General features: G+C 31.2%; 3 protein-coding genes across 6 annotated transcripts; all 3 read right to left on the bottom strand.

The window, feature by feature from the left end:
* Positions 1–153: 153 nt before the first annotated feature.
* On the bottom strand, positions 154–1,199 carry LOC143361385 (uncharacterized). The gene is made up of 3 exons (XM_076800734.1): positions 1,065–1,199; positions 925–984; positions 154–848 (listed from the first exon to the last, which is right to left on the bottom strand). The coding sequence occupies exons 1-3, from the start codon at positions 1,126–1,128 to the stop codon at positions 331–333; spliced, it is 642 nt and encodes a 213-aa protein (XP_076656849.1). The 5' UTR covers positions 1,129–1,199; the 3' UTR covers positions 154–330.
* A 272-nt stretch (positions 1,200–1,471) lies between these two features.
* LOC143361386 (E3 ubiquitin-protein ligase RNF4) lies at positions 1,472–2,421 on the bottom strand. Of its 2 annotated transcripts, none has more exons than XM_076800736.1 (3): positions 2,279–2,421; positions 1,876–2,044; positions 1,472–1,790 (listed from the first exon to the last, which is right to left on the bottom strand). In XM_076800736.1, the coding sequence occupies exons 2-3, from the start codon at positions 1,986–1,988 to the stop codon at positions 1,490–1,492; spliced, it is 414 nt and encodes a 137-aa protein (XP_076656851.1). In that variant the 5' UTR covers positions 1,989–2,044; positions 2,279–2,421; the 3' UTR covers positions 1,472–1,489. The 2 variants fall into 2 exon arrangements, with proteins under 2 accessions (XP_076656851.1, XP_076656850.1); XM_076800735.1 differs by having other exon boundaries at positions 1,876–2,103; positions 2,279–2,408.
* A 1,899-nt stretch (positions 2,422–4,320) lies between these two features.
* Cnk (connector enhancer of ksr) lies at positions 4,321–12,725 on the bottom strand. 3 transcript variants are annotated; one of them, XM_076801591.1, is made up of 12 exons: positions 12,524–12,725; positions 11,416–12,005; positions 10,979–11,089; positions 10,644–10,894; positions 8,003–10,218; positions 7,752–7,881; positions 7,186–7,683; positions 6,970–7,113; positions 5,904–6,628; positions 5,438–5,839; positions 5,094–5,323; positions 4,321–4,946 (listed from the first exon to the last, which is right to left on the bottom strand). In XM_076801591.1, exons 1-12 carry the CDS (start codon positions 12,579–12,581, stop codon positions 4,731–4,733), a joined length of 5,571 nt encoding a protein of 1,856 aa, XP_076657706.1. In that variant the 5' UTR covers positions 12,582–12,725; the 3' UTR covers positions 4,321–4,730. The 3 variants fall into 3 exon arrangements, with proteins under 3 accessions (XP_076657706.1, XP_076657708.1, XP_076657707.1); XM_076801593.1 differs by having other exon boundaries at positions 5,904–6,613; XM_076801592.1 differs by having other exon boundaries at positions 5,904–6,616; positions 12,524–12,724.
* Between the last annotated feature and the right edge of the window lie 939 nt (positions 12,726–13,664).

The following is a 13,664-nucleotide window of genomic DNA, read 5'->3' as shown; positions in this document are numbered from 1 at the left end:
CAATCAAAAATTTCGAAATGACATTGAATTCAGGGATAAATAAAATTTGAAATAGAGATACGTAGGTATTTTACGTTTTGAAACTAATTTGAAATATTAAATACAAATATAAGACATAATTGCCATAAATATTAAGTAATCATCAAACATAGGTATGAAATAAACCGTTTATTACTTAATGTTTGGTAAAATGTATTTTACATGGAAAATATATTTATGTACATATGGTATGAAAATAGAAAATAAACTTTTATACATATAAATTTAATATAATGATACATAGAATATAATATAATAATACTTTTATTGAAACTTTAATCTTATGAAAATTCAAAATAAATTATTTAAACATTTGTTCTCCTTTTCATTGTTGTCTATATTATTTTCTGATACTCTTTCATCAGTTACTAAACTCTGAAGATCACCATTCAACGAAGTGTTCAATATATCACTTAGTTCTGCACTTGTACAGCAGTCTGAACGTTTTAATAACTTTTTCTTGTTAGTATTAGCTGTACGTTCAATGTTTATTACTTTCGATACATTTTCAATTTCAGTGTTGTCTTCTATGCTTGTGTCATAAAATCTTGTAACGTTACTGTAAAAATCTTTCTGTCCTAATTTATTAGGTTTCTCCTTCAAGGACAAGTCATTTATATTATTTGCTAGATAATTATCCATCTTTGTATTAGATACTTTTGATTCATCTTTCCAAACCACATTTTCATATTGTGAACTGCTTGTGGAACGTACACGACCAGAATGCACATTATCAAGATGAGATAAGTTATGAATATTATCATCCTGAGAATATTTTTTTATTTTTTCGTTATTAGTAGCTCCTGTCCCTGTAAATAATAGTAAATATTATTCTTAGTAATAAATATCTTTTTCTACTCAATCAAAAATATTAACAAAACTTACTAGAAGTTTGAGCTTGTACTTCGGATGTATTTTTAATTATTTTTCCAATTAGGAAACCTGCTATAAACGCAAGCAATAGTATTTAACAGACCAATGCAGTGTGATAAATAATACAACTAAAAAAAATTTTTAATATTTACCAGCTATTCCAACTGCACTACCACCAAGGAAATATTTCATCTTATTTTCTTTGTTTGCATACATATTACAATATTAATTACTTTTAATAACAATACACACAATTAAAATAATTTAAAACACACAGTATAAGAAATTACAAAAGTTTAGACATGTTCGATATGCTACACTTGTCTGAATCTGATGTTAAAAACTTCTAGAAGGGTACTTCAAGGTGGCATCAGAATGTCAAGATCACTGCTGTTTATTGATATAGTAGCAGTGTGGAAGAAATATTTACTTAATCTCATTAGATTTAAAATTAAAGTATCCTGATTGATTTAAAGAACTTATTCGAAGTAGGAAACTAACTTAGTAACAATTTGGACAATCAAATGGACTTTTAACAGAAAACTGAAACCAATCAAGTAAGTATGTAAAAATATAATTAGAAATATATACGAAGACACCGTCGTAAATGGACACGTTTGTTACACATCGGACATTGCTTTGTTCCACGCACAGCTTTTGTTAAACAAATTTTACAAAATACATGTCCACATAATGTACTCGTGGGAAGTCTATCAGAAGATAATTCTTCGTAACATATTGGGCAGAATAATGCACCTTTTCTTTTTTCATTGTTGCTTTTTTTATGAGTTGTAGTATTTTCAGGCACATTGATATTATCTAAGTCTATTATTTCCGTTGATTGTGTATTTTTGTACGAGTTATCAGGTGGAATATATCTAAACACAAACATTTTATTAATACTACATGAATTTATATAAAATTGGTAGAATAATTTCTTGATAATTTTAAAACTCTACATACATAGGACTATCTTCATGTCGTGATTTTTGTATCGAATTAAATCTTTGTAATCGTAATGTTTTATTCGCTGGCGAATCAATTGTTAGGTCAATAAAATCTATGGGATGTGACATTTCCACCAAAATTCGAAGTTCTCCTCTTATTTACAGAGTGTTAGCAGGTTCTATTACTATAAATAACGTTTCATTTATAGTTGAGTTGATATTATTTTATTATTCGATACCTTTACTGTGCACAAAAACATGTAAAAGTATTAGTATAGATATTCAGTAATTAAATTTTATTATTTAACTATGATGTGTACATACATTTTACTAACAGTAGTGTTATTAATTCTAAACGTTTCCCAATTATTATATTTAAAAAGAAATTACATAATTAAAAGATTTAACTGGAAACTTACCAATTTTCACACACAATATTCTCTCTCAATTAATTCACTTCTCGATACAAATTTAGTTCATTTTCTCCATAATCGCATTCAGATAGTTTCTCCACCAGTGATGAGAGTTTAGCAGTTTGGCCAGGTTTTCTCGCGCATGCGCGGCGATTTTAGTATCAGTAAAGGAAAATTCTGGATAAAATAGAGTACCTTAATCACCCTGCAAAATTTTAAAAAATTGTTATGATTTGATTTTGAAAATAGTGAACTTTACGCCTCTTTGTAGTTCCTTCTCCAATATTAGTTGCCATTGTATAATAAAATATTAACAATAACTTATTAAAGACTGGTAGGATACTCGTCTCATCTCGAAACAGATTGTTCCGGGACTTTCCCGCCAATACCACTGACCCACTACTGTTTCCTCATAATATAGATACGTTACTGTTTTGGGCGCGCATGCGCGAGAAAATCTGGTCAAAATTTCATCACTGTGATTGTAAACAGAGAGGAAATTTCCTCTCTACATGACGCGAAGAAGGAATTTTGAAAAATTGGTCAAAATCGATCAAGATTGCAGTATGATCTACAAACGGTTAAAGATGGTGAAAATCGCAGTTTTTCAGAATTTTCGTCCTGTAGCTGTAGTAATTCTAAAGATTCTTACATCTTTCGATGTCTGTCGTTATATTTTCTACACCAACCGATTTCGAGGAAATGTTCAGAATATAATATATAAAAATATAGAACTACGCATAAACATATATTTACAGAGTGGTAATGGAGGATTTGATGAAATAGAAATAAGACTTCATGAAACATAATAAAACAATTTTATCATTTATTTATAAAATATATAATAATCATAAACTATTATAAAAGTGCAGAAAGTACATAATTGTAACCAATTTCAATGACATTTAGTTTTATAATACTTTTCAAAAGATTTTTGAGCATAAATTATAGTAGAACACATGTATCTCATAATTGAAACATGGATTGACAAAGTATATATATATATACACACATATATATACACTTATATGTAGACACTTTACAATTCACTACATCACATATACTTGTATATGTATAATACATATATATATGTACTAGTGTATACTGAGCTATTCATGCAGATGAAACAATTTATGTTTAAATTTTGAAAACAATAAAAAAATAATGTATCAAATACTCGAAAGATAATGTATTTTTAAATTTTATCTAAAGTGTCTTACAGATTAATTACATTTCAACTTAAAATCGTGGTATTGTTTATAACATGTAATTAAAAAAAAGAATTATGGTTTTGAATTAATCCGTTTTGAAGCATTTACTTTTCTTGTCTAACATTTTTTTGAAATTATAATTAGAAAAGATTCATTTGTTTCAGTCACATAAATAGCCATATACACAAAACAGTTAATAAAACATTTTTAAAATTGTGATGTACAGTAACACTATACAGATATTTTGTTAAAATGCAATTCCTGTTATTCTTGCATGCTATTAATACATATTAAGAGCACTTCCATTATCTGTATTTAAAACTAATTGTTAGTAAAACGTTCTATATACATATGTAATAAAAAGGCCATTCAACTCTAGGATTGAAGTAGAAATAATACATATACTGAAAGGTACTAGTGCATGTAAAAAATTGATCTTTATCACGATAATGTAAATAGTTGATGCTTTCTATTTTACCTAACATATTTTAACTTTGCATAGTATTTATATCGAATAATATACTATTGTAGGATTTTAGAAAAAAGAGGGTGAACCGGGTACAATTCGAGTTCGAATCCCGCGACTTCCAAATTCGTAGCCGATCAGCTGCTAACATCATCGACAGACGCCTCCGACTTTTCCTAATCTCCATAGTTATTTGGTCTGGCAGGTCCTGATCCCACATTATTATAGTTTTTTACTAACTCTGTATATAAAATAAGACTGGCCTTCTAACGTACTAAACGTAAATGTACGTTCTCAATCATTAATGTAGGATTACATAATTCATTCACAATAAATGTTTTCATAATATTCCTCTGAAATGTTTTATAAAATACATTGACATGTCTAGATTTACTCACTTATAATAACAATAATTACAAATAATGATAAGAAGAAAATGGAATTCATTAAAATTAGATACAATCGGTAGATTTAGTATACTTACAAAGATAATGATATATGATATTGATTTCAGTCGTCCACTCAGCTAATATACATATATTACAATGTTTTTGTGTATCATTCTGAGTGGATAGTTCACAATTCCAATTTATACAAAACGATTTTGATAACATCCGTGCGTTTATAAAATGGACGGTTAAATTTGAATACTTTATAGAAAAATACTAGTAAATTCTTAAATTCCTTATAAGAAAACGGTTGATCATGTATGAATAGCGAGAAAAAATTATCTTTGGCTATTATGATATAGATTAATGAATTATAACGCCTTATCTGTCGGTTAATGAGTGTCTCGATTCCTCTTATTACGATTACGCAGCAACGAAGCGTCTAAAAGAGAATAAGTGCCAGGTTCAAACACTGGTGGATACTCTAAACCAGGATAATCAGGCGGGGGAGATGTAGGTGGTGGTATATAAGGCAATGTTGGTGGGTTTAATGAATGTCTACTTGTGCTGGTGAATCCTTTCTGACATGCAGAATAATTTGTACCATTCTGAAAAAAAATGTATACATCAAAATGAATGGTCGACATAATTACAATGTGGATTTTGTACATTTATAGTACACATATACTCTTGTGCAAAATATACTAAAGCAATAGCTTTATATACACAAAAATGTAAATTACTAAAATACTTACTTTTGACGTTAAGTTTGGAGAACATGGCGATGGCGTGTCTGGACTCCAATCGCTAACAGAACTAACAGAAGTAAAACTTTGACTGAGTGTTTGTGCGCTATTTCCGCTGAAAGAACTAACAGATTGACTGATTCCACTATCACCAGGACTTTGGCTATTTGATCGGCTGGGTAATCGTGATTGATTGTAACCTTTTTCTCGAAACAATGCTCTATGTAATCTTGGCGAACCTGTAGAAGTGTGATAGTTATTTCTATATCACATATGTTTAACAAAATTTGAATTCTTTGTATTCCAGTTTCTGTGATGACACATAGTGGTTCAAAACAAAAATGTACATTTACCTAATAATGTTTTTTGCGTTTCTTTAGGAAGATCAAGTGTACACGGTTTTTGTTGACTTTTGTTACCAAATAAATTTCTCAAGCGACTGGGCTTTTGAACCTGCTCTCGTTTGTCCAAATGCATTTCAAACGCAGCTGTCATTCCTTCTTGTTCGAATGGGGACGTTGGCATAGGTGGTGGTTGGTACTGCGCTACATTTTTTAAACGCGTTTTATCAGAATCATTATCCTTCTTATCGTTTCTTCGTAAAGAATCCAACCAATGTTTATCTGACGAAGAATGGTCACGACGACTTGTCAGGTTGAAACTTCCCTTGCGACTTACAGTTGCTTCTTTCTTTGCACGGTTTAACGTTTCATAAGTAGCATGATATGTAAGGTCACTGCTAGATCCAGAACAACCTGCAAAGTAAATTTATCATATTTATATTGTACAAGACCGTTCATATTTTAATATGAAACGTACCATCATTTCGAGTAAGTCGTTTTGGTACTGACTTCATATCATCTACGAAATTACCAACATTTCTTGTTGAATAATAATCGTAAGATCTAGAGATTTCATGATGATTTGAAGATTGTGGACATGAGTTGTTAGAACTGTATTCACAAGCTATACTTCCTTGCCTTTCGTACGGTTCAATAATATCCGATTTACTATGATAAAAAGAAGCTGATTGTTTTGAATCATTCGTAACAGTTCTCAAATGAGCTGATTCACATATTTTTGCTTGTTGAGAGTTTAATCCATCTATGGCATTTCTTTTGTGCATGTAATTGGATTCATTTGATTTTTTCTGAATTGGATATTTCGATGATTCTCCTCTATTTTCATATCTTTCCAATTCAAAATCTCCACTTAATTGTCTTGTATGTAAAGTATCCATGTTTCTTGTATATCCATATGCTGCAGCATTATTGACATCGCCATTTGCTTTACTTCGAGCATGTATAACATCATTATTAACTGCTGTATCAGTAATAGTCCTGGACTGATCAGTAACTGTTCCACTGTCATGTAAATTTCTATGTTGGACATGAACATGATCGCTGGTTAAAGGTGTTATATGTGGCGATACAGATCTATTTCTAGATACTGGTCTTCGATCATCTTGTTGCGATAACATAAATTCTTCTAATGTGATAAACCCTTGCAACTCGTCTGGTCTTCTGTTTCTGCTAGTAACACACCTACATTAGATATTATTTTACTAGTCATTTTAATTTGTATTTGCAATAAAAGATATTAATTATCAGAAGTATGTACAGACAGTTAAGGATACAGTAGAGGAAGGAACATGCTATAATAAGGAGAGACATGCACAAAACAGTAACATATAAAATAAAATTAATCAACGTTTTGTATTTATTATTTTATTGCAGACCATGTAATGTAACAATTATTTTTTTAAATTCAGAATGCGTTTTTAGTGATTTCTATAATTAAAAAGAATAGCATGGTGGCAACCAGTGACAAGTTAGTAGAAAAATTGTTAGTCTTACAAACATACAATGGATGTATTTGTATTTACCTGTCTGTTGTGCGCCTATAATCACCCATATCTTGAGTACTACTCGACATATCCGTAGTACTTTGGGATGCACATAATCCATAAAATGTACTTCCTGCAATTGTCATTTGTAAGTCCGATGAATTTGGAATAGACTCTGGTTTCCTAGAAAAGTCGAATTACGTGAATATGGAGTCTGTATTTTACATATTTTTGTTATATGAACGATAGATGTACTTGTTAGGAGTAGATGTAGGAAGTACTCTTCTATAACTTCTAAATTGTGCTGTTGGAACAGGTACATTATGATTTCGTGTACCAAGAAATTTTAAATATTTTCTGTCTAAGCTAGCACCACTCATTTCATGATCTTTATATCCAGTGGAGTCCTTGCGAACAACTTTTTTCAATGATCCAAACGGTTTTTCCAAACATGGTTTATATTCTGGTACTTGAATGTTTTTAGCTTTAGGTTTTTGTTCGCCATCGCTTTCGTCTGTTTCGCTGAAAAGCGCACTGTTTCTGCTATGACTATCAGCACCTAAAGTTGCTTTGTTGATTGCTTCCAACCACAGAGTAAGAGAATCTTCAGTGTCTGCGGCGAAATAAAATACTGTTCCTGTATGATAAACTTTGAATGCATATTTTCTAGATTTCACTTCGAGTGCTCGAGACACGGTAAATCCTGTCAGAGCTATCAGACAATCTGCTTTCACGCTGGTTTGAGTTTTAAATCTATAAATCCAATTGAATCAGTATTTGCTTTATGAGTATAAATAAATATTACAGTTTATTTAACAAACCTGTATAAAGAGGAACATTTTAAAATAAACCAAGCTTTAGCCCAAGCACCGCCAGCCCCTCTTGTACGGTACGTTAACCATCCTTCCAAATCACCTGGACCTATATCTTTAACGGAAATATTTCTTCTCCCTGAATAAAAAGGTGATATAAATAATTATATTAGTAAATGCAGGGACTTACGAATTATTTAAATTTTACACAAGGAAAATGCAGTGCCAAAGGGCTAATAAATGATTCTATAATTACTTACTTGCAAATAATATACTTCGTTTTCTACTACTTCTGGGACTATTACTAGAAGATTTGCTTAAACTTCCATGTAGACCAATACTTCTGGCTACCATCATGGCTTTATTAACTACACCTTTTTCAAAATGTTTTTCTTTTTCAGTAGTTTTAGATTTATGTTCTAAGAATTGTAATTGCTTTGAAGAGCATGAACCATCTAATAAATCCATATTTTGAGAATAAGATTCAGCATTGTGATCTTCGATCATTGAACTGGCATAAGGTTCATACTTATCACAGATAGACTTGTCTTCCTTTATTTGTTTATCATTGTATTCTATGAACGAAGAATCCATATTTATACTAGATCTACGTTCATTATTTAAATTATTTACGTCATCAGTATATTCAATTGATCTTTCAGTAAAGCTATTATTAGCATCTAAATAATCTTGCTTTTCTTGAAGGTCTACGTTGATTTTAACATGATTTTCTGCATAATATTCCTGTTTCTTCAACTCTTTTCTAACATTAGATCTGTGAGGTGCATAAAGTTTTTCTTGATCTTCAATGGTCTTCGAAGTATTATCAAAATGCGAAGTCGTTAGTTTTGTATAATATTTACGTGGAGGAGGATCCGGAGGTATTAAATGAGATTTAGGTTCTAGTTTTTTAGTCGATTCAACCTTTGTTTGCTCTACATATTTGCATGGTTGTACTATATTCCCTTGATTAACTGGGTCTTTAAGTTTTTTATCATTCTGCATTTTTTGACTGATTTGTATGTGGGGAATGTTCTGAGTAATATTATGTATATTATCTTCGACGAAACTGCAATCACAGTTTGTCCTCGCATTTTCTTGAACTAGTACTTTTTCTTTTATCGATACATTAGAAGACTTCTTTTCTATCAACTTTGAATGTTCTACTGGAGCACAATTGAACGTTTGCAGAATTCTGCCAAAACTACTTAAGTTCGAATTGTTCTCAATATTATTTTGCGCACGATTATTTGTTGATTCTAATTTATCTTCGTTATCCTCATGTTTCGAAGTTGAATTACTTCGAAAGCTTTTAATGTTAGATGGTTGCAACGTATTCTCCATTCCAACGTTTGAATTATTCATTGTATTTCTCTTGACATATTTATTTACATCGGAAATAATACATTCATTATTGCTTTGGTCATTTTCTATACTGTTTCCATGACTTTCCTCAATTACTTTATGTACAAATATTTTGGGCAAGTTGGATGATTGAGACGTTTCAACAAATTGTTCCTTAGTATTTTGTTCTTGACTCGTAACATTATTATCAATGATCACATGACAACTTTGTCGTTGATCGCAAATATCTTTTAACTTTTGCTGATTATCTAAACTTGTAGATTTCAATTCAATATCAGTCTTATTCGTAGATACATTGCTTATATTATTTATAGATGATTCTAATGTATAAAATAATTTTTGCTTTCTGTCTTCAGCGTTATCAGTATCCATTAAATCATATGCTGGTGTACTATAACTCTTATCCAATCTCCCTCTTTCTTTAACAGTACATGAACTAAACTCTTTACTATCTAGCACGTTCTTATGATTACTATTATGTCTATCTCTAATAAAATTGTTGCACTCATCTAAAGGCACACTTGTATCACCAAAACTATTATTATTGGTAACATTAGCAGATTTTGGAGAGGTTTGGCTGGAAATATTAGTATTATTAGTAGTTAACGTTTCCTCACAATTTTGAACACTTTTACATTCGTGCTTTCCTTCGTGTAGAACATTAATCGCATTATCTATCTGAGGAACATCGGATTTTACAGATTTCTCTTGAAACTGTAGTTTTTTATCATCGATTTGTACATCAGACCTCTTCCTTCTTTTACTCTGTTCGATGCTCAAATACGACTGTGGCCGTAAATTTGAAGGGACATTATCTAAGCCATGAGCACAAGATGCTGCTTTATCTCGTAACTGAGAACTTGTACTATGTTCCTGTTTCAATTCTTTCCAAAACTGTTCAATATCAATTCCGTGTTTAGTAGTGGGACTAGCACCAGTTATAGTAGCTCGTCTTTGAACTGAATTTCTTGGTTTTGTTGAATATAATCGAATTGACAGGGGCGGTTCTGCCTCACTATCAGAGTCACTACTATCTATGATCATTGTATCTAATATATTCACTGTATCTAAAATACTTGCTGGCTCTGGACTGGGATTCTTTGGCATGTGCCTAAACAAATTTTGAATTAACATTACTCAATATAATATAAATATAAAAGTATTTTTTAAAATTAAAATATATACAATTTTGTTACTTTGCATTTTTATCAAGATTTGAGAGTCACCTTCAGTTTTTTAAATGGAAAACCCAATACTTTTTCTCCAATTAGGATAAAGTACATGTATGTATATACGTATACGGTTGGGCGAAAATAGCAGTGTAACCAGGAAGAGCAATAGGAACACAACAAAATAGTAAAAATAATCAAATCCTACTCATTCATATCTGACAAATGTACAAAATTGACTTTCAAAAATAAGTCTTCAGACGAGAAAATTTCATACTCAATTTTTACTTATTTTCCCATAGAATTTCGTCTCTAATTCGATCATACTGCCATTTTCGTCACGTGCTGCACAAAAGTAAATATATACCTTGGTAATGGCATTGTAAAATCTGGTATAGTTAATAATTCTGGCCTCGGAGATGGTAGATTATGTTGCCATCTTGTTGTGTATGAAGTTTTTTTATTGCTTGGAAGTCGATATGGTTTTATATAAATTTGACCATATACTTTCGTATGCCTTGGTCTACGTTTTAAAGTTAGCAATACTTCAGCAGGACTTTCACGAAATAATTCTAAAAGGTTCTTTCGTTCCCAACCAACAACAGTCTGATAATTTACCTAAAATATTTATTTAAATAATTATTAAATATTTAATTGAATTACTCATGCTTCATGGATACCATATTAAGATTGAAAAAGTACTTGAACTATTTCATCTCCTTCTTCCATTTTGCCACACTGATGGGCAGCCGATCCAAATTTAATTTCTGCAATTTGATGAGCTCCATGGAAAGATGGCAAAATGTAAAATCCCTAAAAAACAATGATTAGAAATTTCAATTTTTTATAACAAATAATTATCAAAATTATATTCTCCGGTAGTAGTTTAATTATGTACTATCAGACAATTATCTGAACAGGAAGTTACAGTTGTGTTGAATCAATTGTTACAGGTTTATCTGTAAAGGATGTAGTAGATAATTTCTTCCACAACGAGTATGAAGAGTGGCATTCTACAATTTATATCAAATATGGTGTGTACACTATATACATTACAGATTTGGTTTCAAGAAAAAAAAGTAGCATAGAGAACATTATTTTCTTTTGGATAAAACAATTATAATTACTTAAAAACTTACCAGATCGTCTCCCGGTTTCTTTTTTAATGTAGCTAAATCTAAACTAGTTGGTTGTAATATCATAGGATCAGTAATATCTTGTATTATATAATCTGCTAATTTTGCCAATTGCCCACAAATTGTTCTGATTTCTTCTATTGGCTTTTCTGCGAATCTATCTCTTTGAGCACATGTGGCCATTTCTAAAGCCAGTTTCATCAATTCAACTTTTTTGTCATTATACTCTAGTTGTCCAGAAAACGGCGAACGATCAAGCCATCTTACTAAAGGTTTTACAGCTGTTATAACAGATGCTACGTCAGATAATGTTTGTGTAGTAACAGGTTTAGAATCTGTTTGACGAGACAATTCATTTTGTAAACTATGCGCTTGACAAGATAGTCGGAGTGCCAAAAGCTGCAGATTCTCACGATCGAGCTCATAATGAAAATTTCTTAAATATTCCACAGCTTCGAGAATAATTTCCTGGTGTCCAAGTTTGAGCACTCCAAGGTGTTCTAAATCTTCCGGTCTTAGACTTAATAATTGTTGTCCACTGACACCATGATTTGTAAAACTGTGTACATAAGGGAGCACAGAATTCTCTAAGCCTAAAAAAAAATTATTTTTGTTCTATAAAAATCTCACTAATTTCAGCGATTTTAACAAGTCAACATAGATAAAAACATGTCACGTTAATGAATTAAATAAACATCTAATTGTAAATAATGTTTGATTACTTCCTAATTTTATTGTAAAACAACACACAGTTTTGAATACTTTTGTAATGGATGTAAACAAAGACTTTATTAGAAACTTCAAGAACAAAAGTAGTTTTTAGTATTATTTACAATTTATCGTTACGATTGGTGTAACCTTTTTTTTTCTTCAATAAAACATTGTCTGTGAAGCAAGCATTTGTGATGGATGATTAAATGAATCAACACTGTTTTACACAAGTAATAAAGTGACTGATCAAATGGAGAGAGGAGAGAAGAGAGAGGTGCGGGCGTAGATGCCAAGTGTATTTTCACAAGTAAATTTTAATAATAACACGTGAATGGCGAAAATCACTCGGTTCTAGATGTAAAGGATACATTAATTTTATAGAAAACACGATGTTTCACACCTTTTAACCATTCACACACTTGATCGGTTTTCCATTCAGCAACATTAACATACGCCATGACCTGACCATCTATTGAATCACAAAATACTAAAGATTCTGCTCGTCCTCAATCGTTCTAATTGCCAGCTCGCCCCGTCGATAACTGTTAAATACTTGATTCAACAATAACTGTATGTATTACATTACACGATAGTACAAGATAATCGCGTTACGCTGCGCTTTTGTCGCTTGCAAGCCGACAACTTTACAAATTTATTTCATATATCTGCAAGACTACTTGAGGAAAAGATGGCGGTATGGAAGTGAAGAACGAAAGTTTTGAGCTTAGAGTTTCTTACTATGATATTAGAGTAAAAGTAAGTAGAACTGGAATAACAATATCCCAAAAAGAATAATTTCTCGCAAGGTAATTAATTAATAAATAAGCTCTCTAAAAGAGTCAAGAATTATAGACAATCCAATACAGTAAAGGATATAACCTCTATATCTGACCCGGATTTAGTCGGTAATCCGTCCCGCCACGTGGCGGGACAAAAGTATACCTTGTCGATGATTGGAGGAGAGGATTTAACAAAGATGGATCCACGGGAAGGTCCATCCAATCAAATATCCAAAAATACATTGGAACCAATGGAACTAGATCAGGTATCTAGTACTCAAAAAACTAACCAGAAATGTATTATAGTGAAAATGAAAGATGTGCAAAATAACTCAAGTTTTGGAAGAGTAATTGATAAACTCAAAGCGGGTTTAAAGATAAACGAAAACCACAATGAAGGGAATAGACCTTTAAAGGATGAAACAAATGAAAAAAAGGAAACTATTTCTTCTAACGATACCCTAAACAGCCAGAATCCAAAGAATAATATGGAATTCCTTAATACCCATGTCAATACACAAGGCAATAATAGGTATAATAATAGTGATAAAAACCTAGTTAGTAATACTCACAACAGCAATATCAAAAACAAGTTAGACTTATAGGAAGCTGATACGATCAGTGGAAACTACATAGTTTCTATTGCATTGAAAAATCACGCCGTAACTAAATCGAAAAAATTTAACCTGATGAAAATATATAGATTTATCACGAGCGAAGGAGTAAATCCTGAATCATTTAAGATGGTGGGGTTCTCCAGAG

This window comes from Halictus rubicundus, chromosome 15 (assembly GCF_050948215.1).
Source record: "Halictus rubicundus isolate RS-2024b chromosome 15, iyHalRubi1_principal, whole genome shotgun sequence".
Taxonomy (NCBI): Eukaryota; Metazoa; Arthropoda; class Insecta; order Hymenoptera; family Halictidae; genus Halictus; species Halictus rubicundus.
The sequence above is the reverse complement of the archived record's forward strand: the minus strand, read 5'-3'. Positions and strand labels throughout refer to the sequence as shown.

Excerpts from the sequence above, each read along its gene's own strand:
- LOC143361386 (XM_076800736.1), bottom strand. The coding sequence starts at position 1,988 with ATGTCACATCCCATAGATTTTATTGACCTAACAATTGATTCGCCAGCG. Across the intron at positions 1,791-1,875 it reads CGACATGAAGATAGTCCTAT|ATATATTCCACCTGATAACT; the intron begins GTATGTAGAGTT and ends GTTTGTGTTTAG.
- LOC143361385 (XM_076800734.1), bottom strand. The coding sequence starts at position 1,128 with ATGTATGCAAACAAAGAAAATAAGATGAAATATTTCCTTGGTGGTAGT. Across the intron at positions 985-1,064 it reads TAGTGCAGTTGGAATAGCTG|CAGGTTTCCTAATTGGAAAA; the intron begins GTAAATATTAAA and ends TTGCGTTTATAG. Across the intron at positions 849-924 it reads AGTACAAGCTCAAACTTCTA|GGACAGGAGCTACTAATAAC; the intron begins GTAAGTTTTGTT and ends TATTATTTACAG.
- Cnk (XM_076801591.1), bottom strand. The coding sequence starts at position 12,581 with ATGGCGTATGTTAATGTTGCTGAATGGAAAACCGATCAAGTGTGTGAA. Across the intron at positions 11,090-11,415 it reads AGAAACCGGGAGACGATCTG|GGATTTTACATTTTGCCATC; the intron begins GTAAGTTTTTAA and ends ATTGTTTTTTAG. Across the intron at positions 5,840-5,903 it reads ACGACTTACTCGAAATGATG|GTTGTTCTGGATCTAGCAGT; the intron begins GTACGTTTCATA and ends TTTACTTTGCAG.